Consider the following 21,567-nt stretch of genomic DNA (forward strand, 5'->3'; position numbering starts at 1 on the left):
ATTGTGCTCTGCGCTCTGACACCTGCCTGGTGCATCTTTTCCCATCGTCTGCTTTCAGTATTTCTGTGACATGATGTCTCAGTGGTGCCCAGCACATTCCTACTTTAGAGTGTGACACAAAGCTGTGACCTCCCACCACTGGGGACGGCGGCTTCTCCCAGGAGCCGACAGAGCAGAGTGCGGGGCCCACAGACAAGAGGCTCTCACCCGGCCCGGCTGCCGGTCTCCACCCTGGGAACACACTTTGTCCCTTTTCTGCTGAACTCGCTGAGCCCCCTAATCGGGGTCAATGCGCTTGACACGTTGGTTAGGGTTTGGGGTTTAGAGGGGGTGTCAGAAGACAGTTCTAAGAAACAAAATACATCAGACCAGGGGCGACTGGACGGCTCAGTCGGTTGAGCCTCCGACTTCGGCTCAGGTCATGATCTCGTGGTTTGCGAGTTCGAGCCCCGCATCGGGCTCTGTGCTGACAGCTTGGAGCCTGGAACCTGCTTTGGATTCTGTGTCTCCCTCTCTCTCTCTCTGTCCCTCCCCTGCTCTCTCTCTCTCCCTCTCTCCCTCTCTCTCTCACACACACAAGTAAACATTAAAAAAGGTTTTTAAAAAATGTCAGACCAAAAAGTCATTGGGGCAGTTGAAATAGAAACGTACGTTCTCTCCCAAGTGTGTGTGCTTTACTCCCTACACGATGCGGGTGTAGCTCACTTGGGTGAATTGAGTTATTCGGGGTGTTGTTCATATCCGAAGTGGGAAAGGACTGTGGAGCATCTGAGGAAGTTCAGCATTCTGTGCATTTTCCCCATGAATCAAGATTATCCAACCATCACCAAGACATGTCTCGAGGGGGCCTGACAGCCCGTGTTTGCCCCACGGACCCCTCATGGCCACTGGTCTCTGTCTCCGTTGGCAGAGGCTGCTGTCACCTCCTGCTTCCCCCCATTCTCTTATCTTTCTCTGGTAATCAGACCAGAATAAAGACTGCATTTCCCAGCCCCCTAGGCAGCCAGGTGTGGCCATCTGGCCAAGTTATGGCCAGAAGGTGTCCTTAAAGAAAGATGGTCATGCCCCTTCCCTGCTCCTTCTCCTTCCTATTGGCTGGAAGGTGGATTCCAAGGCTGGAGCTAAAGTCCCGTCTGGGAGCATGTGAAGCCACACCCAGGAGATCAAAAAGAAAACTCGGAAAGACCTAGGTCCCTGACAGTGTGAGCCTGGGTCGCTACCCAGACTATTAGGTGAGCAAGAAATGGCTATTTCCATCTCTCGTCTTACAGGCTGCCCATCATCCGTGGCCAGATTGTAACCCTAACAGCCCAAGGCTTGCATTGGGGTACGGCTTCAGAGAATTGCGGGTGGGGGTCTTGCTTCAGCCATCTCGTCACAGCCCCAAGGGCACATACATAGGTGTCAAGATGTAGAATGATTATCCAGAGAGAATCCAGGGGAACAAAACTCCCATACAGATCCTATAGGCACGTGTAGGCTTTCTTTTTCTAGGGAAATTAAAGGATCAAAACTAAATTGTTAAGAAAAGAAATACAGCGATCACGACTAAAGACCAGGAGTCTAACTCACAAATGTAAAATCTTATGGGACCTCCCCACCCCGCCGCTACCCCCTCCTCCAGTGGTGGGGCCAGCCAGTCCCCATGGCCAGTCAGAGCCATCCAAACGAGAGCTGCAATTGGAAAACCCTGTGATTTGTGCACATTTAATACATTTGTAATTTTCTACTTGGAAAATCCCATTTTAAATAGATCATTTGAATGGAGACCTAAAACTTTTGTTCAAGGAAGTCATGTTGTGTTTGAGCCTGTAAGAGGGAAAGCCTACCTCCAGTCCTCAGCTTTTGCACTACGAGCTATCAAGGTCACCGGTTTCCGGTCAGGTCCCATTTCAGTAGTATATTACAAGTTGTGCTATCAAATATTTCTATCCTTTAAGAATAAATTTGAAATATTTTATAATTTCCTTTTTGATTTTTATTTAGAAGTACGTTTCTTTATTTGCAAACATATGGAAGTTTCTCGTGTATTTCTTATTACTGATTTCTACCCTCGCTCATTGTGGCGAGAGAAACTAGTCTGTAAGGTGACTTGAAATCCTTTGAGATCTGCATTATGGGCCGGTACGAGGTAAATGTTCGTGGAGATGATGTGTACTCTCCAAGGGGTCACAACATTCTGCATATGCAATAGCTAATGGTTATTTTTCTCTTACTGTTTTTGTTTCAATGTCTGCTTCACTTTTCAGTTAGAGACAGAAAGAGAAAGTTGTATTAGACCTTCCCTTGTATGATGGTGGGTTTGTCTCATTCTTTGTTCTTCTGTGAATTTTGCTTTATGAATTTTGAGGTTATAAGGAGCATACTACTTTAAAACTGTCATGCTTTTCTAATAAATGAGAATTTTAACTCATTAGGTAACAAGCCTTTTTTTTTTAAATTTTTTTTTTAACGTTTTTATTTATTTTTGAGACAGAGAGAGACAGAGCATGAACGGGGGAGGGTCAGAGAGAGAGGGAGACACAGAATTGGAAGCAGGCTCCAGGCTCTGGGCCATCAGCCCAGAGCCCGATGCGGGGCTCGAACTCACGGACCGCGAGATCGTGACCTGGCTGAAGTCGGACGCTTAACCAACTGAGCCACCCAGGCGCCCCAGGTAACAAGCCTTTTAAAACAATTTTAATTCATTAGGTAACAAGCCTTTTAAAACTCTGGTGATGCCTTTTTTTTTGTTTGTTTGGTTTGCTTTAAAATCTGTTTGGTATGACATTAACTTTTAACTTGACTACACTGTGAATTTTTTTTTTTTTTTAACATTTATTCATTATCGAAAGATAGAGACAGAGCATGAGCAGGGGAGGGGCAGAGAGAGAGGGAGACACAGAATCCAAAGCAGGCTCCAGGCTCCGAGTTGTCAGCGCAGAGCCCGACGCGGGGCTTTGAACTCACAAACCGTGAGATCATGTCCTGAGCCGAAGTCGGATGCCCCACCGACAGCCACCCAGGCACCCCTACACTGTGAATTTCTATTTTTCATCTTTGAAGTCCAGGGTTAACTACACTGTGTTAATTTGTCCTGGGGCAAACCAATGCCTTTACATTGTTTTACTTCTGGAAAGTTAACAAACTGATTGAAACCTTTGTCCTATTTGGTGTGTTAATTTCCTTTTCACGATGGGGGTGCTCCTGGAGATGCCCAGCTTTACGCAGGAGGCCAGTTCCGGCTCCTGGCCTCCGAGGTCCTGGGGCCAGTGTCTTGAGTGTTGGAATCCCTGGTCTCCACCCCAGAGGGCTTGAGATCCTCGAGGCTGCCCTGGCATAGGCTCCCGTATCTGCTCAGGTTTTGTGTCTCTCCTTTCTGGGACAGGCCACCTTGTTCCAAGCTCAGTCGTGCATTCTCTTTTTATATGGCGTTCCTGCGTTTGTGGTGCAGCGGTGGGAGAGGCGTCCTCCCCACCTCAGAAAGTGGGTGGTTCCCATCTCGTCCAGGGAGCTTTCCTAGAGCTCCACAGGGCGGCCTCTGCGGCTGCCCCACCCAGGAGTGCCCACACCGTCAGATGAAGGGACATGGCGCCCTGGCACCCCGAGAGCCCTGCGGGCAGCAAGCCCTCTGACCAGGGGTGCGTGGCTCCCATCAGCTTTCCTACATCCCGGGGTGACCTCAGGCGCCAGCCTCCTCCTCCCTCCAGGCCTCCACCCTGGTCCACGCGTGGGCCCCTGAACAGGCCTGGGGCTTCCCACCCTTCCTGGGTCTGGGCTCCACAGCAGGTGCTTTGAGGCCCTCCCTCGAAGCCTCCCTGCCCCTAGCACCCCCAATTCCACCTGCACTTCCCCTCACGCCACCGTGGCTCTCTGCAGCTCGCTCGGCCCTGCTCGGGGCAGCCGGGGACCGCTGACCCCAGGGCTGCTGAGGGAGCGTCTGTGCCTGTCCATCCCCCACGTGGGCGTGAGAATTCAGAACTGCAGCCGGCTCTCTCGGGAGGTGGGGTTGGGACAAACCAGGCCTCTCGGGGCCTCGGGCCTGAGAAACTCATTGAGAGAGGGCTGGTCCAGAAAAGGCGGGCCTCCCATCGGGTTCTCAGGGGCATCACAGTGAGCCAGACTCCGGGGCTGTGGGTCCTGGAGACCAGGGCTGGGTGAGCTCCAACACTCTATCTGTGTCACCTCAAACATCGGCACTGGCCTCCTGGTTTGCAACAAAATCTGAGTGCCGGCTGTGTACCAGGCTCCAAGTCTCACTTGATCCTCACCACCTTGAGGTAGGTTCCGGGGCGGGTCACCCACCCCGTCAGCTATGCCTCTGTCTCCTTAGTAACAGGACCCCAACACTCTCCAGGGAGGCCATGTGTCCCGCTTAAGTCCTGCAGTCAGTATGAGCCTCCACTGCAGGCAGGAGTGGCCACGTGCCTCAGCTCTGGGTAAGGAGGGGAAAGGGAAGCACTGTGCCAACCTCTGCCTCTGCCTCTGCCCGTGGCCTCGATGGCAGGAGCTCCAGCAGCCACCTTGGACCATGAGGCCACAGCGAGGATGGACGCACAATGCTGAGGAGGGGAGGGGCCTGGGTTTGGGGATGGGGCACCAAACCATCCCTGGAACCTTGTCTGGACTACGTCTCCATGAGGGAGAAATAAATCTCTCCCTTACTGTTCTGATTTTCTGTCGAAGGCCACAGACCCACTCTCTGGAGAGATTATTTTTTATCTCCAACATATACCTACAAAGAAACTGGCTGGCCTGAAGGACATACCCGAGAGGCGGCAGGGCTAGGGTTGAATCCCACCCAATGGGAAGACTGTCTCTGATGGCCGCGGGAGGATTCTGTGGGACACGGCGTGGGAAGCCCATGGCACGGGGCCAGCCGGGAGGAGGCGCCCGGGCAGTGGCCCTGGCATCACGATCTATTCCAGACCCACAGCCTCTTGCCTCCCCAAGGCCTCTATCTGACCCAGGCCACAGCATCCTGGGCTCACAGTGTCTGGGTGGGGCAGATTCTGCTGGACACTGACAGAAGAATCCAGCCACTCCCTCCTCCCTGGCATGAAAGGCCAGCCACTCCTGCAGAAAAGAACTTAGGTTTATTTGCAGTAAAAACTGTGGTCTGAAAAAACCTATTGGCAAATGTACAGTTTGCGTCCCACTGGGGGGTCGTCACCAGCTGTGGGACCCCCAGACCCCTGACCCGCATGCACCGGGCTCCTAAGTGTTCACAGCTAATGTCAGGCCCCGGGTCCAAAGCCCCTCCGGAGCTCGTCCTGTCTCCTGCCGAAACCCCCCACCCCCGCTTCCCAGCCTGCCCCCGGCCTGCCTCCCCTCCGGGTTCATGCAGTGCAAACCCAAACCAAACACGTTTCAAAACAAACGAAAAACAAAAACAAAACATTCACAAAAACCAGCGTTCTAAATTATGTTTTCTCAGTATCCTGCGTTGTCGTGACGCCTCGTTTCACGATAACCTCAAATATACATCATTTTCTTGCTCTTATAAAATATCTTCCTTCTTATTCACAGATATATAATGGGAGCTTTGGAGGAAATAATTACAAACGGTTTTTTCCCTTAAAAAACAAACAGGCCAAACCGGAAACAAAACAATCGAAACGAGAAACAAAACCCTTTTGACAACAGTAAACACGAAAGGGGCCGGCTGGGTCCCCCCCCCCCCCACCCCCCAGGCTCGTGGCTGCGCCATCGGCAGAGGGCTGCGTGTGCAAAGTGCTGGATGTGCCCTGACGATGGGGACTCGGGGCTGCTCTCTCCGAGGCCAACTCTCTGCTTCCCTCCCCGTGTCCCTCTGCCCCCCAACACGATCCTGTTCACCCTCGCGCCTCAAGCCTCTGCGGACCACCTTCCCTCTTCCCCTGGCTGCTGACTGTCCCCGACCCCTCCCTGCCTCCTCCCCGGGCAGGGACACTGCGCGTGTGAGCTGAGCCTGGAGGCCACACGGCTGACTTCAGAGGAACCCCAGGGTGCAGCGGGGCAACAGCAGCCACGGCAGCAGGGGCTGGCCTTCCCCACGCCCGGCCTTGCCCGGTCCCCGCGCCCTGCAGAGGGCAGGGCAGCCTGGCCGAGGGGCAGGGGACACACAGCCCAGGTTTCACCAGCAGCTTTGGCACGGAGCTCGCAGGGAGGTGGCGCCGTTAGGTCTCATGCAACATCCAGGCCGAGGGAGGGAGAGGGTCTGGACGAGAGAGCCAGAGGTCAAAGGCCAGGGGGAGTCAGGAGGGGGAGTTCGGGGGGTAGGGGGGCCACCCCCAAGAGCACTTATTTCGAGCTGGCCACAGGCCCAGTTCGGGGTGGCAGGAGGAAGTCTCGCAAGGGCCGGTACCGGCACCGGTGGGGAGGCTGGGAGGCCCCTCAGGAACCACCCCGCATGACACAGGAGACTCCGGGGTGGGGGGGGACCAGGGCGGGGGGGGGGCTCCTTCTGGAGAGGAATGTGAACAGCAGGGACCGAGCGAGGGGAAAACTCTTGTTTTCTTCTCACCCACATCAGGGTTTACAAAAGGTGTATCCACCTGACAGCAGGACAGGACAGACGCATTCCTGGGGTTCAGGGCAGGAACAGTACCATTGGCTGGGGAGGAGGGTCGGCCCCTTCATCGTTCGCTCAGGCCCCCTCCTGAGAGAGGGACCCCCTCCCCGGGCGGAGCCTGCACACCCCTCACGCGGAGGGCCACGAGGAGTCAAGGGGGCCCGCGCGGACCCCCTAGCGATGCTCTCTTCTCCTACACCTGAGCACAGCTGGGGCTGAGCACGGGCTGGGGCAAACGGCCTGGCTCCGGTCCCTTCTGACTCTCTGGGCCCGAGGCTGCCCCCCCGGGAGCGGCGGGAAGCAGGCAGGCTGAGCGTCCAGGGCTGAGCAGAAGGGGCTGGGGGAAGGCCCCCTCTGCCGTCCCAGTCCTCCCCGGGAGCACCTGCTGTTCAGACCTCGGCTCCCGAATGCCGTCTCAACAGGACAGGGGCCAGGGGAGCTCTGGCCTCAGCTGTCACCCAGAGCCTGGCTCAGGACGCCCCAGGCGCTCCCTCCCCTCGGCGCTCTGGTGGTGGCCGTCACGACGGGGCTGGCCCGGCTCTCCTCTATGTACAAGTAGCGTACCCAGGACAGGCCACCGAGGGCAGACTGAAGGTGGGCCGGTTTGCATGTAGGATTTTGAACACCCTCCCCATCCCCAGGGGCTGCTGAAGACTGGAAGGTTGGCGGGCGTGTCCCCTCTGAGTCACAGAGCTGGAGACAGACTTCAGAGCTGGACTCTTCGAGGAAAATCCACGAGCCCTGTCCGTGTTGTTGTCGTCACTGGATGCCCTCCTCTTCTACGTATGTTGAAGGAAACCAGCCGATCTGAAAAAGATGGCGGGGTCACATGAGAGAGCGCGTGCGCACGGGTCTGCGTGTGTCTGCACACGTATGTCCACGTGTCGGGGTGAGCGTCAGCAGAGGCTCGTGGAAATGGGGGATCCTTCAAAAGACTGGAGTTCGAAGCCAGGCTTACCCCAAGGCGGGGGGCCCCGGCAAAGACTGGGAGCCTGGGGGAGCTGCGGCCCCGGGGTAGGAATGACCCTCAGATGCGCCCGCCCCCGGCAGCTCAAGATGACATACTCTCCCTCTACCTGCCAGCCAGAAAAAAATTAAACCCTTCCTGGAGGAAAATAACATCACGCCAAGCCTCTGTTCTATACACAGGCTCGTTATTCAATCAGGACCTGGTGACAGAAAGTAGGAGAAAATGCAGGTAACGGAAACGGATTACTACCGGATTAGTAGTAATCCCCTGGACAACACTATCCAAAAATGAACTTGACACAGTTCCTCACAAAAAGGAAGCAGGTCTCGCTGGAGGTACGACTGATCCCTCGGGGGATGACCGGGAGAGGGGAAAACTGTCTCTTAGCATAGCACGTCCCTCGATGGGTGTTCAAGAAACAAGGGCCAGAAAACCACTGTTTTTCAACCATGATAGAAAGAATTGACCAGACAAAATTCATCAGTAAGTGAGATTTCAAAGTGTTACCCTGCAAGGTACTCATGAATAACAGTAACTTCATGGTGGAGAAACTCAACAGATAATCGCTTTAACCAAGTCATCAAAATTAACGTTACAACAACAGGGCAAACTGACCTCATATACCTCTGGACGGGACACTGCAGTACTGAAAGGGATACAACACCCACATTATGTTCCCACCAAAGATATATGACCTCAACCTCATCACGAAGAAAACATCAAACAAACCTAAACGGAGGGATAGCCTACAATAATAACTGGCCTATACTCTTCAAAAAGGTCAAAGTCAAATAAGACTGAGAAAGGCTGAGGAATCGTCCCAGAAGAAAGAGAGTTAAGGGCCATGGCAAGTAAATGCAGTTCCTTTGGGTAGACGAGACACGGGATAACCGGTGACATCTGAATATGGACTGTGGGTTAGAGAGTCATATTCTTTTTTTTTTATTAAAAAAAATTTTTTTTTTCTCAACGTTTATTTATTTTTGGGACAGAGAGAGACAGAGCATGAACGGGGGAGGGGCAGAGAGAGAGGGAGACACAGAATCGGAAGCAGGCTCCAGGCTCTGAGCCATCAGCCCAGAGCCCGATGCGGGGCTCGAACTCACGGACCGTGAGATCGTGACCTGGCTGAAGTCGGACGCTTAACTGACTGTGCCACCCAGGCGCCCCTAGAGAGTCATATTCTATTAAAGGGGAATGTCCTTGATTGTAGGACACTGAAGTACTTAGGGCTTTAGTGGCGGAAAGGGTAGGACTTCTATAATTTACTGTCGAATGGTTAAGAGAAAAACAAGCAGAGAGCGAAGGAGAACATAAGTGATAAATGCACAAACGACTCTTAATTGGTAACTCTGGCACAAAGAGCTACAGCAACTTTTCCTTAAGCTTGAAACTGTATCCAAACAAATCAGAGGGGCGCTTGGGTGGCTCAGTTGGTTAAGTGTGACTTCAGCTCAGGTCATGATCTCACAGTTCATGAGTTCAAGTCCCACGTCGGGCTCTGCGCTGATAGCTCGGAGCCTGCTTGGGATTCTCTCTTTCTTTCTTTCTCCCTCTCCCTGTGTCCCTCACCCACCTAAAATAAATAAACCTAAAAAAAACTGTAAACATTTCCTAATAAGAACATTGAAAAAAAGGAAGTAAAACAAAGAGGTGTTCAGATTCCACAAAAACTGAGAATTTATTAGTAGCAGACTCACCCTAGAAAACATACTTAGAAGAAGGAATTTCAGGCAGCAGGAACATGCTTTTGGGTGAAAATACAACAGAGCAGGAAAGAATGGGGAGCCTGGGGCAAGGTAAACAGGTGGGAACTCTAAATGAAACTAACTGCTTAAAACAAAAATAATGTCTAATGGGACTAAAAAAATATGTAGAATTAAGATACACGACAACACCTGTGCCAAATTTGGGAGGGGATGAGTACGGTCAGAAGTTGTAAGGTCCTTGCATTATCTGGGAAGCAGTGAAAGTAATTTAAAATAGTCTCTCAGAAGTCAGAGTGCACGCTGTAATCCCTGAGTAACCATTCAAGTAATAGGAAAAGAATGTGTAACTCACCAACCAAGGAGGCAGGAAGTGGAATAGAAAAAAAAAATTGCTGACAAGTCAAAAGTAGGCAAAAAGAAGGAGAAGAAGGAGGAGGAGGAGGCAGAAGAAGGAAAAAAAAGAAGAAAAAGAAGAAGAAATGGATGTGACAAACAGAAAATAAACAGAAAGATGATGGATTCAAATCTTTGCTCAGTAATTACATTAAATGTAAATGGGCTAATGCTCTTATTAAAAGGCAGAGATGGTCAGATCAGACTGGCTTTAAAATATGTGTAACATGACATCTTATCTTATCTCTACCTTGAATTTAAGAATACAGAAAATTTGAAAGTAAAGCATGAGACAGTGAAGTCTGCCACGCAAAACATTAACTCCTTCCAAACAAGCTGGGCTGCTCAAAGAGCAGACAAAGTAGACTTGGAAGCAAGAACTGCCAGAGACAAAAAGAATCATTTCATAATGGGGCCAAAGCAACAGGAATATCTAGTCACACTCTAAACCGGTAGTTCTGAATCACCTGGGAAACTGCTTTACTCATGATCTGGGTGAGGAGGACCTAAGTATACAGCCCCAGGAGCCTCCAATGTTGGTGCCCCGAGGGCCACTTTGAAAACCAGTGGTTCGGCCCTCCAGTCAGCACCTAGGACTCGGTGGCCTCATGCTTCTGAAGGGCTGTCGGGTGGAAAATGGATCTGACCCGAGGCCTCCGAGGGGCAGACAACATGCTAGGTGGAAGCAGACCAGCTCCACCACCTGACAATGGAATGATGAGCCATGGGAGCCAAGGCAGGCGAACCCTGCACAGCCCGGTGTGCCTGCCAAGGGCAGCTGCCCCATGCGAGCTCCAGGACCCTGCTGGGTGAGTGCTGACAAACCCGGTCAAAGCCAGGGGGTCCAGAAGGGGTACAGGAATAAGGGGCCATGGAATGCTGCAAGGTCATGGGGTAGACAGGGAAGGGCGTCCTCAGGCAGAGTGGGGTGGGAACACAGTGTGCCCCTTTCCGTCTCCCCAGCGTGTAAGGGAGGCCAGTGAGGACACCTGAGCACCCTGCTGTGGTCCTGCGGCCTCTCTGCCTGCAAAGAGGGCTTGAGTATGTGCAGGTAATGTGGAGCGTGTGTGTAAAACACGTCCCCCTGCAGTGGCCACAACCACGGAATGGGACCGAGCACAGATACGGGGCCAGACAGGCCTGGATCCAGCTCCAACCCAGGCAGCTCGGGTCTATGGCTCAGAGGGGGCGTCACAGTGCTGGGGCAGGTATGCTGAGGTGCCAGCCTGCCCCAACCTGGCCCGGGCTGAGCCGCTTACCCGTCCGTTGGCCTCGCCCTTCCACCAGCCCTGGTCCCCGCCAATGCGGCTATATATCTTCACCAGGTCGCCTTCCCGCAGTGAGAGCTCACGCATATCCCGGGCAGCAAAGTTGTACCTGGCCACGGCCGTGCCGATGACACGGGGTGTGAACACTGTTGGGGGAGATGGGCAGGGTCACACAGCCGGCGGGGGAGGGGGGGCCAGCTTGGTCCCCCCGGTGCCCGGCCCTGTGCCCAGAGAGGAGGGCTGTCCGGCAGAAAGGCTCTGAAGGGACAGGCTACTCTCCAATTCCACCCAGACCCGCAGGCCATGGCCCACGCGACCCTCCCGCGAAGGCACTCACACCGAGTCACAGCCAACAAATGTGATTGTGGGCTCAGAGAAGGTGCTGAGGTTCTGATCACTGCGACTCACGTGGGCCCCACCCCTGCATGCCTGGTGCACGAGTGTCACCTGCCCAGTGGTCACTCAGCTGACCCAGCCTGCGTGCTGACGGAGCACCTGGGGCCAGACCCCAGGGTGCCAGTGCCTGGCTTCCAGGTCCCCAAACCAAACTGGACACGGGGCTGGGCCAACTCGGTTGGGGACCCAGGAGTCCTGGTGGGCAGGGGACAATGACCGTGGTGGAGGGGACAGACGCAGCGGCCAGGGAAGGGCTCTGACTCTGGCAGCGGAGGGCCAAGCAGTCGGGCCCAACTGAGACCCAGTCCCCCTGTCTCCAGGGCCTGCCCGGGGGGGTCCGCCGGTGTGATCCCTCTGTCACCCTGGGGGCGGCCACCCGGCTCTCCACCGCTACCAGAGGCAAAGCCCTCAGCGAGCGAGGGGGGGCTAGGGGGTGACAAGCTGGGGGGTGGCCGTCGGGGTGAGCGCGTGAGAGAGGTGACGGCGGTGAGGAGGGTGGCACCGAGCCTGACCGCGTCCTCCGCCCTGTCCCCGCCGGCCAGGCCGTCCCTTCCCTGTGCCTGTGCCCTCGGCCCTGTCCCGTGCCGGGCTACGGGCAGCTGCGGACGCCTTCCGGCGGGGGCCGCGGGCCGGCGGGCGGCAGGCCGGGCCCCCCCACGCCCCGGGCACCAGCGGTACCTGACCAGAAGGGAGCGGAGGAGCCCTGGGAGGCAAAGCTGAGGCCCTGAGGACTGAGAAAAGAAAAGTTGTAGGAGGCACAGGAAGCTGCAAAGAGGCGAGAGAGAACGTGAAAGGGGCGCGCAGGCCGAGCGCAGGGGTGCGGGGCCAGGCCTGCCGGGCGGGGCTGCCCCTCCCGCCACCTCTCCGTGCCTGTTGCCTGGACAACACGGGACCCCCTCCCGGCGGGCGGGCAGGCCCCAGCGTGTCTGAAGCCACCTGTCCAGCACTCACTAGGTGCGCACTCAAGGGCGCGTCATGGGCGGGACTTCAAACACGCTGGGCCCACCCTGCCTCTAACTCCAGGCGGCCTCAAGCAAGACGTGGCCCTGTCCCTGTGGAGTCCTGCCCGCAAACGAGGTGCCAGATCTGGCTCCCTCCCAGTGAGGACCCCGGGGGGGCTGCGGGTCAGGGAGGGATCTGAGCGCAGGTGGGACCTGCCCCGTTCTCACCCCATGCTGACCCCCGGGCAAGGGCGCCAGGACAGGGAGCAGCAGTCCAGAGCTGGCACTCCCTACCCGTCATCACAGGGACCACGAGGACACCCTGGCTCGGGGGGGTGCTTGTGATGGGCTGGGGGGGGAGGGGCGCCTGGGCCAGTGGCTTGGGTCCCCCAGGAAAGCCTTCCTCGAGGGCAGGTGGGCAGCGAAAGCCAGGGCCATGGGAAGCGGGCAGAACGGACACCTCCGGGTGAGCACCGGTGTGCCGGGCGGGTGCGGGCGTTACCTGGGGACCGGCTGGAGGCCCTGGAGGCCGCGCGCTCCCGTGACTTGTAGGGGTACTTGAGCGTGGTGTCCAGCTGCTTGAAGCTCTCCTTGAGCGAGTGGCACTGATAGTACTCCACCAGCTCCTACGGGACACACGTGCTCACCGCCGCTGTCACCGCCTCCAGGCAGTCCTCCCAGGCGCCCTGGCCTCCCTCTCCCGCCTCGGTTTCACTTGGGGGACTTGTGTTCTGGGCCCCCGAGGGCTCCCCACTCCTGCTCTCGGCCCAGCACGCCGCCCAGGGTGGGCGGTCAGAATCCGAGGGGCCCCTGAGCCAGTAGCTTCCCTCCAGCTGTTGCTACGGGAAAACCAGGGGCCGACGCGGAGGATGGCGCCGGGATGCCCCGACAGCAGGGAAGGTTCCAGAAAGAACAGCACGCGCCAGAGACCGAATGCCCTACGATTACCGGCGTGGGGAGGAGAGGGCTGTGCCAACGGGGAAGTCTGCCTCGCGGAAAGTATGCGAACGTCATGGGCAACAGTTCTGTTTCGAAACCGTAGATACGAGCCACACCCCAGCCATTGTGACAGGTGGAGGGGCCTCCCCTGAATGCTAACACGGGGTTTGGGGCGGGGCAACTGGGGATACGTTTCTCTACTTTGTGCTTTTCTGTGGCCACAGCGGCCTTGTCTAAGAGCTCAGGTCATTGAGGAAAGACACAATAGGCCTAATTTAAAAATCACGTTAAGAACTGTGCCTTGGGGCGCCTGGGGGCCGGGCTGCGGGGCTAGGCGCTGGGGGGGGGGGGGGTGTGTGGCTGCAGTGATGCATGGCAGGCCAGGCCAGGTCCTCCCCTCACTGTGCACCGTGGTGAACCCACCGGGCCCTCTGGGGGCAGAAGCCTCGACGCAGGGGCTGTTACCTAACTGTCCCAAGGTGCCCTCCAAACCCACTTCCCTGATCTTCCCTGGTGGCGGTAAAGCGCAGCCGACAGAGGCCATGGCGGCAGTGGGGCGCCCGGGCCCTCCCACGACTCTGCAGGCCAGGCCGAGGGAGCCACGGGATCACCTACCAAGAGGCTTTCAAACTTCTTCGCTTCTGTAATGTGGATCCAGCTGTCTTTCTCCACCACCTTGATGTGCTTCACCTCATCATTGAACCTGGGCAAACGCGTGGGCCTTGGGGTCACCACTCGGGCCACGTGGCCCCCGGCCCCCAGGGGTCCAGGCTTTATTACCTGTCTGCCCTCTTACCCCCAGCCCCCCGCCCTTCTGGCCCACCCCCTCCTGGGCCTCTCCAGGGTCAGCCAGCAGGGTCTCAGGCCCCATGCAGCCCACGGGGGCCTCCTGTCCTGGGATTCTGCTCATTCCCCTCTCTGCACGGGGGACGTCATCCTTCTCCCTGTTTCCCCGTCGCCTGGCGAGGCCTTCACGGCTTGGTTTATAAAGTCAAAGGTCTGACCATGGCCCCCTGAGGCCCCAGGGGAGCAGCCCGCCCAGCTCCGATGCCGCCTAACATTGTCCTCTGCACCCTCCACTCCGGCCGACGGGCATCCCCAGACAGGCCACACGCACGCCCACCAGAGCTGCCCCTCTGCCGGGAAGGCCCACCCTCCCGCCATCCTCCCCTCCTGAGCTCGAGTCCTCAGGTCTCAGTTCCAATGTGACCCTGTCGGAGAGCCTCCCTTCCCCCCCGAACACCACTCCAGACGAAGACATCACGGGAAAAGGAAACGCACCAACACCTCTACAGATGCAAAAGTCCTCGGCAAACTGAATCTCTCCCCACGCGTACGTCTATCTAACCCGAACAGTTAAAAGGACCTCACACCACAGCCAAATGGGACACTCCAAGAATGCAAGGCCGGTTTCACAACCGGAAATCAGTTAGTGGAATAAACAACCGGCAAATAATCAGGTGCCGGCTGCCCAGCATCCTCTCCCGAGGGGCCTCCGTCCACTGCCCACTGTTTCTCAAGGGTTCAAAGTCGGCCGTGCACGCTCACCGCACCCCAACTCCTTGGGCCGGTCTCAGCCCCAGGGGGAGCCCTGCAGGCCAGCCACACAGAAGGTGCCAGGTGAACTCCTATCACTCCTATCTGGCGAGTGATATCTCTGTCACCTCCGCCACAGACCTGCCAGGGCCCTGCTGAGGCCGTCACAGCCCCACCGCACGGTCACACGTCGCAAGGCTCCCCTTGGCCACCGCGGTGCACGGCAACCTCAGCTGGGGAGCAGGCCCTGCCTAGCGGGTGGCCTGGGCCGTGTCTGCCTGTTTCCCCGGACGTCTGTCCCTCCCAACGCCGGTCTTCCTTGTTCTCTGTAATGTAGAGCCAGCGTGCTGGTTTCTGGCTCCAAGCATTTGTGGAAAGGCTGGGGCAGACTCCGACCTCCAGCAATCCCACCTCTGGGGGCCCTCAGCGCCCGTCTGCACAGGGGCACCCAGGCCCTGGATGAGCACGGGTCCCCACCCACCGTCCTCTCTTGGATTTGGAACAGGGGAGGGGCATTCGCACACATGCACATGCACACAGGCGTGGTGGCCGACCGCATGTGAGGGCTGTCCCCTCAGGCCGGGCTCTCGGCCCCCACTGGGTCCAGGTGCAGAGGAAGGGGCTTGCTAACGCTGGGGTGTGAGGCTGGGAGGGGACTGCCCCTGGACAGAGGCCACCCTGTGGGGCGGCACACAAAGTAGACTGGACCTTGGGGGTCACCACGGCAGACAGACCCCTCTATTTGCTGGCCTGTGGGCTGTCGGGGGCCTGACCCAAGATGCCCATCTCGTGGGCGTCCTAGGCCGAAGGTGGCTGCCCACCGGTCAGATTCCATCTGTTGAGGGGGCGGTGGCAGCCAGTGCACGAGGGGGCGGCCACTGGGCAGAGGGACACCCAGGCCAAAGGCTGAGGCCACAGGCCTCAGCGGTGTGACCTTCCCCTTCCCCCGAAGCCCACTGGTGCCGGGAAGTCCCTGACCTTGTATGGCATCCCTGCCCTGGCCCCGTCCCACTCTGCACCTGAGCCTGCGTGGTCCCCGCAACCCGAACAACAGGGGACTGAGCCCACGGGGTGGCTTTGGGCGGGACGTTTTCACCCACGTCCGGGGCCAGCCACGTTGTGCAGACCCACAGACACTCTCCCGTCTCTAAAGTGTCCTGCTTTGGGCAATACGGTCCATGGCCACTCCCAAACCCAAAAGAGCACAGGACCTAGAGGGACGTGGGCTCCGTGGTCCAGAGTGGCCCCGGGGCGGGTGTGGGGGGAGGTCTCCCTGACCCCGGCCACCACGTACTTGATGCTTATGGCAAAGCGCTCCGCCTCGGCCGGCCGCTCCCTGATCAGGTAGGTCCCGCTGGCGTGCGATTTCAGCAGGTTGTCTGTCTGCTGTCTCTCCATGTTGCCTGCGAACCTGGCGGGTGGGAGGAAGTGGATGGTTAACACCGGGACAGCCGAGGACGCCCAGGCCTCGGCGACAGCGCTGACCTGCATAAGGAGCCGTCCGGGGACGAGGCTGAGCCCCTGCAGGAGGGGCTGGCGAGGGGGGGATCTCCGGACCCCAGACCTCAGCCCGGCCCCAAGGGCTTTGCTGCAGAACCCGGCCTGCGAGAGGCGCGCGACGCAGCACGTGCATTGGAGCGCATTCCTGGGTTTTCGCCGTTGAAAACGCGGTAACACATAAAAGCTCACGTGTGGGGTGGACCCGCGGCATCTCCGACGTGGAGGGAGAGGCCAAGCCCACGTGCAGAGGCCGGGACACCAAGCACGCAAGCATCACGCCGCTGGGCCTGTGGGGCGAGCCCCGAGTGCAAATCCCAAGGCCAGATGCTCCCGGGGTAGGAGTTTGCCCGCCGCTCTGGGGCCACCACAGGGCACAAAGCACAGGGACCTACTACTACCGAGGCCGCCCCGGGGCGCCCAGTGGGCAGAGCAATAAAAGCTGGACCCCAAGTCCGACTGGGGTCTGTGCCCCAATCCTAGAAATCCCGGCTTCGTGCTTTTGTCCGTCCAAACAGCCCCACTGTTCTCCTATAGCCTTAAATACACCGCTTTCGTATAGTTTCTACGACGAAGCGCCATTAAACTCACGTTAAAAAAAAAAAAAAAAAAAAAGCTTCGTTCTCCCCGTGACCTCTTTTAGCCGATAGGAACACCTGTCCTGGGGAACAGAAGACCCCCCCCCCCACCACCACCGCCAGGCTCCCAGAGACACACAGCCAGAGAGGGCTCAGCCACCCTGGGGCCCCGCGTCCCAGCCTGCTCGCGGGCAGGGGGGAGGGCACCGCGGCTGACCCACTCACCAGGGGTATTCCGTGTAGTCGATCTCCCGGGAGGGCGGTCGGCTGGCGGGCGGCTGGCAGGAGAGGACATACACGTTAACGTCCCCCCAGGGGCTGCCCCGAGTGGGGCCAGAGGGGGCTTGTCATCAGTGACCCGACCCTCGAGCCCAACACTGGCTACCAGGGCGTCTGTGGACTCAGCCCTGGAGCCACTGGATGGGGACGTCCCTAAGGGCAGCAGCCGGGACTCGCTGTCCCTGAGTAGATGCTCAGGGGGTTTGGCTGACTGATGAGACTGAACGAACAGCAACCAACCGACAAGGCACTTATCCCCCAGGGAAGGGGTGACCGAAGACCACAGGAATTTCAGAGCAGTGACAGGGGGTACAGCCTACAGCTGAGTTCTCTGCCACAGATGGGTTCACAGCCCCAAAGGCATCCAGGCGGCAGGCCACACGCAGGCCGGGCAGCCCGAGACCCCACGCCTGGCCTCCCCTCACCGTGCCACAGGCTGGGCAAGGCCCTTCACCACGCAGATGGGGAAACTGAGGCCCCGGGCAGGGCCTGAAGGCTGTAGCAGGGCTCCTGTGCTGTCTGGGACCCGCCTCCTGCTCCCTCCGGAGAAAGTTCCCTCTTGTACTTTTAAATGCCTTTGGTGAGGGGCGGGGGCGGGGGGTGTCGGTGGGGGGCTCAGTCAGTTCAGTGTCCGACTCCTGATTTCAGCTCAGGTCATGATCCCAGGGTTGTGGGATCGAGCCCCGCGTCCAGCTCCATGCCGAGCCTGGAACCTGCTTAAGATTCTCTGCCCCCTCCCCCACTTGCTCGCTCTCTCTCTCTCTAAAAATAAATAAAATGAATGAATGAATGAATGAATGAAATGCCCTCTTGGGGGGTGGGTGGAAGTAATTAAATTATTCAAGGCTGACTGTGTGATGTCTTCTGTAGCAGAGGAAGGCTTGGTCCACACTACTCGGCCGAAAGAAAGGCCATACTGCCTTTTTTCTAAACACCCTAAAGTCTGGCTCTGAATTCTGACGTCTGCGGGAGTCTTCTGCTCCCTGGGGGCTGTGCAATGGTCCCAGAAGACGTACAGAGTCCCCAAAATTTGGAGAAAGGCAACCTTCTTGGTCTTCTGTCCATTACGACTGCTGCTGAAATGCCCGTTTCTGTGTTTCTAAAACCACGAGAAACGCAGCACCCAGCCCCCTGGCCCTGGCCCCCCCACCCATCCATCTGCTCTCCGGGCCCAGTCCATAGCTCTGGGGCCAGCTCACAACAGCCAGTTAGCAAGGGCGTCCTGAACGAGCCCAGACGCTCCGAGTGAGGAGACAGCCCGCAGAGCCCCCAGGCTCCTGGCCACTGAGTTCCAGAAGCTTCTGTGCAAAGTGCTCACCCTTCCATCCACGGGGCAGGGCTTCACGGACGAGCTAGGAAAGTAGCCTGACTTTCTGGTCTGCACCAGCCGACCCTGGAAGGAGACAGACGATGGGGGCTGGGCCTGGCCGGCGGGAGTGCGTGGGGTAGGCGGCTTAGCCTAAGGACTGGGCGAGGACAGTTCCCAAGAAGATCGCGCGTTGGTACCACTTCCTGCCGTAGCCTCAGCTGACCTTATGACTGTCAGGCAGGAAGGCACATGGTGTCCCCACTTCACGGATGGGAACGCTGAGGCCCGGGGTTGGGGCTAGAGCCCCACCCCCAGCTCTCTGCTCTACAAGGGTGTTTCTACACGGAAGGGGCGTGTGGACCGGTGGAAGGCAGACGCTGCCTGGGAGGGTCTACAGGGGCCGGGGCTCGGCCTTCGCTCTCCCCTCTGCCCGGGACAGCCTCCCAATGTCCTCCAGGCAGCTCTGCCTCCCCTCCCCTCCCCCATCACCTCAGCAAAGCCGGTCTGCAAGGCCACCCAGAACCAATGGTTCTGGTGACACACGGGGCAGGGAACCGGGCAGCTGGGGTCAGAGTGGGACAGAGACTTTATATCACAGACACCCTTCTGCACCTTCCGAATCTCCAGTTCTGTGAAGGCACGGTCTAGTACAACAAATTCATAAGTAAGTATGTAGTGACAAGGACCATCACAAAACAACGATGACGGCCAAGGGGCAACCACAGTCCTGCCAACAGCCTACTTCCCTCTCCCCGGGACGGTCCTTCACCCCCACACCTGCCCCTTCCGGGCGACAGGACTCTGCACACCTGCCCCAAGGGGCTTCAACCCCCTCCGGGTCCCCAGGACCCACCTCCCACCATTGAGACTCGGGGTCGCCCCTCAGCAGCTCGATCACATCACCCGTCTGGAAGGTCAGCACTGGCTTCCCAGGGGGAGCAGGGTTGCCATGGTAATTCTGCACGGCCACCATCTTGGGACCTGCGGATACAGGGCAGGAGGGGGATCCTCACTCAGCAGCTTGGTCCCGGCCGGCAGCCGGCCCATCACAGTTCTGGCTGCACCGCTCGCGAGGCCTCCCGTCCTCAACGGTTAAAAGCCACGTTCCTATCACGCGGCGCAAAGCAGGGGGAATGAGGACACGGGGCACATGGGGAACGCGGCCAAGTGACAGTGGAGGGAGGGGCGGGGGGAGGGGGTCTCCGGCTACAGCCCCTCCCTCCTGAAAGGACCCGACCCTTCTCTGCAGCTCTGTGGCTCATCGGAACCTGATCGGAGGGATATAGTTATATACTACGGAGACCGGGCCGTAGAGGGAGCACACTCCCTGCGAGCCTGGAGTCCGGAAGGCTGGGCCAGGCTGGGTGAGGCTGGCAGGTCACCGTGGCCAGGCCCAGCTCCCAGAGTGACCGCTGATAGAGGGCCCGGGTCCCACAGACTCACCCGGTCCTGCTCCAGAGGCGTCCTGTGAGGGCAAGGACAAACCACGGTGATCAGGGAGGGCGGCCAAACATCGCCACTCCCTGCCCCCCACACCCCCAGAGAGAAGGGTTGCGGCAGGAAGCGGGGGGGGGAGGTGAGGGACACATCCAGACACCCACAGGTAGATGTGACACTGGTTCACTAGGACACCCCCCCCCCCATTCTCACTTACACCTTCCACCATTGTGCCCCTCCACAGCCCTGGGACATCCATCCCTTCCTCTCCCATCCCTTTGCATGAATTCCCACCTCCTCCAGGAAGCCTGCCCTGACCACGCCAGCCCTGGGACCTCCCTGCTCTCAGCCTGGAGCTTGTCATCTCTCTCTGGGACATGTCCTGCTGCGTGAGACTAAATGCTATGTCTTTCCTCCTCCGTGAGGGTGTTTTTGTACCCCCCACAAGGCCTAGTAAGCACCCTCTAAGTGCTAGTTAATCTGACCAGATTCCACAACTGGGGTGAGACGTGATGTCCACACCCCATACGTGAATTCAGGGACACCATCCTTAAGTCAGCTGAACAGAGGGCTCTAAGCCAGGATTGGGGGCAGGTGGGCAGACGCATGTCACAGAGCTGGGCACCCACAAGCCACCAGGCAAGCAGAGTGGGGGTGCTGCCCGGCCAGGGCGATGGCTGTCAGGGGCCTCCAGCTGGCTGTGCCCGGGGACCCACGAAGGAAATCAAAGGCCCCCGGTGACCAACAGTGGCCTGTGTGCTAGCCAGTGTGGCCCCGGGGTGGGGGAGGGATGATATCAGGAAGCGCAGGGTGTTTTGGGCTCAGGCACACGGGCCGTGTGGGGCATGGAGCAGCGGGAGGAGAAGAGTCTAGAAGACTCACCAGGTCTGCAGGAGAACCTGAAAAGGAAGCAGGAGACACATTGGCAGACAAGCCACCAGCCCTGGGGACCCAGGTGGCTCCCGCCCGCATAGCAGGAGCTGCCCGGGGTGCCTAGGTGGGTAAGCAAGGCAAAGGTCAAGGCCACTGGCTGCAGACATGGGTCACAGGCACACACAGCAGGTGACTACAAAAGTCTCTCAATTCCTTCTGCTGGCGAATTCTGAGCTCTGGCTTTAGGGGCCCCGCGGGGGACCCCAGCCTGGCACACAGGTTCCCTGCGTGGGCCAGGTCTGCTCCGACGGCCGAAGCTGCCTGAACCACTGGGGCCCACGTGGGCTCAGAGGCAAAGTTCCCACCACCGATTAGTGATGCCCGCCATGGCCAAGTGACAAGAGATGTCAGGACGCGTGCTACCTAGTGGCCGGTGTGCTCGCTCACGGGCATGTCAGACGGAAGGCGGGTGTTCCCAAGATCCTTTCTGCCTGCCTCGGGGTGACCCCAGGGGAGGAACAGTCCCAGGCTGGGCCCCAGCCATCTGACAAGCTGGGCCACCAGTCCGCCACCGGACAAAGCAGGGACCACGATGCCTAAAGTGCGTGGCTATGGTGACCTCCACGCCATCCGACACGCACGTGGCCGACTGCTGTGGATGGTCGCCGACAGCCTCTACAGAGCAGAGGCTACAGACCCCGTGGGCATCGGGCGGGGGGGAGCGGGTGATGCGTAGCAGCCACCCACACAGGGGGAGCCAGCAAGGCTTCCCACGGGAGAGGCCCTCTGGGAGTGGCCGGCACCGTTCTGGGACATCCTGGCCCCTGGGGCAACAAAGAATTAATCTGCCTTTCCTCGGGTCAGGGGCCCAGCCCGGAGCCAGAGCTGACGAAGGCCAAGGAGTCCTGTC

At 58.3% G+C, this 21,567-nt stretch overlaps 1 protein-coding gene and 1 long non-coding RNA gene across 13 annotated transcripts in view; one reads left to right on the forward strand and one right to left on the reverse strand.

The window, feature by feature from the left end:
* The first annotated feature begins 2,115 nt into the window (after positions 1-2,115).
* LOC123593535 lies at positions 2,116-3,142 on the forward strand. The gene is made up of 2 exons (XR_006710369.1): positions 2,116-2,417; positions 2,657-3,142. It is a non-coding gene; the product is annotated as an uncharacterized LOC123593535 (long non-coding RNA).
* Positions 3,143-5,056: 1,914 nt separating this feature from the next.
* VAV2 (vav guanine nucleotide exchange factor 2) overlaps positions 5,057-21,567 on the reverse strand; it is a 165,048-nt gene continuing 148,537 nt past the window's right edge. For 8 of the 12 annotated variants that reach the window (XM_045469547.1, XM_045469545.1, XM_045469546.1 and 5 more), the window contains 11 exons: positions 20,667-20,683; positions 19,791-19,812; positions 19,201-19,328; positions 18,357-18,431; positions 16,985-17,037; positions 15,979-16,095; positions 13,764-13,851; positions 12,712-12,835; positions 11,947-12,033; positions 10,864-11,018; positions 5,057-7,339 (listed from right to left, as the gene is read on the reverse strand). In XM_045469547.1, coding sequence (XP_045325503.1) covers positions 7,292-7,339; positions 10,864-11,018; positions 11,947-12,033; positions 12,712-12,835; positions 13,764-13,851; positions 15,979-16,095; positions 16,985-17,037; positions 18,357-18,431; positions 19,201-19,328; positions 19,791-19,812; positions 20,667-20,683 — 914 coding nt within the window. In that variant the 3' untranslated portion in view covers positions 5,057-7,291. The remainder of the gene's footprint in view (positions 7,340-10,863; positions 11,019-11,946; positions 12,034-12,711; positions 12,836-13,763; positions 13,852-15,978; positions 16,096-16,984; positions 17,038-18,356; positions 18,432-19,200; positions 19,329-19,790; positions 19,813-20,666; positions 20,684-21,567) is intronic. The other 4 variants (XM_045469550.1, XM_045469549.1, XM_045469548.1 and 1 more) reach the window with 2 other exon arrangements.

The sequence above is a fragment of the Leopardus geoffroyi genome, chromosome D4 (genome assembly GCF_018350155.1).
Source record: "Leopardus geoffroyi isolate Oge1 chromosome D4, O.geoffroyi_Oge1_pat1.0, whole genome shotgun sequence".
NCBI lineage: Eukaryota > Metazoa > Chordata > Mammalia > Carnivora > Felidae > Leopardus > Leopardus geoffroyi.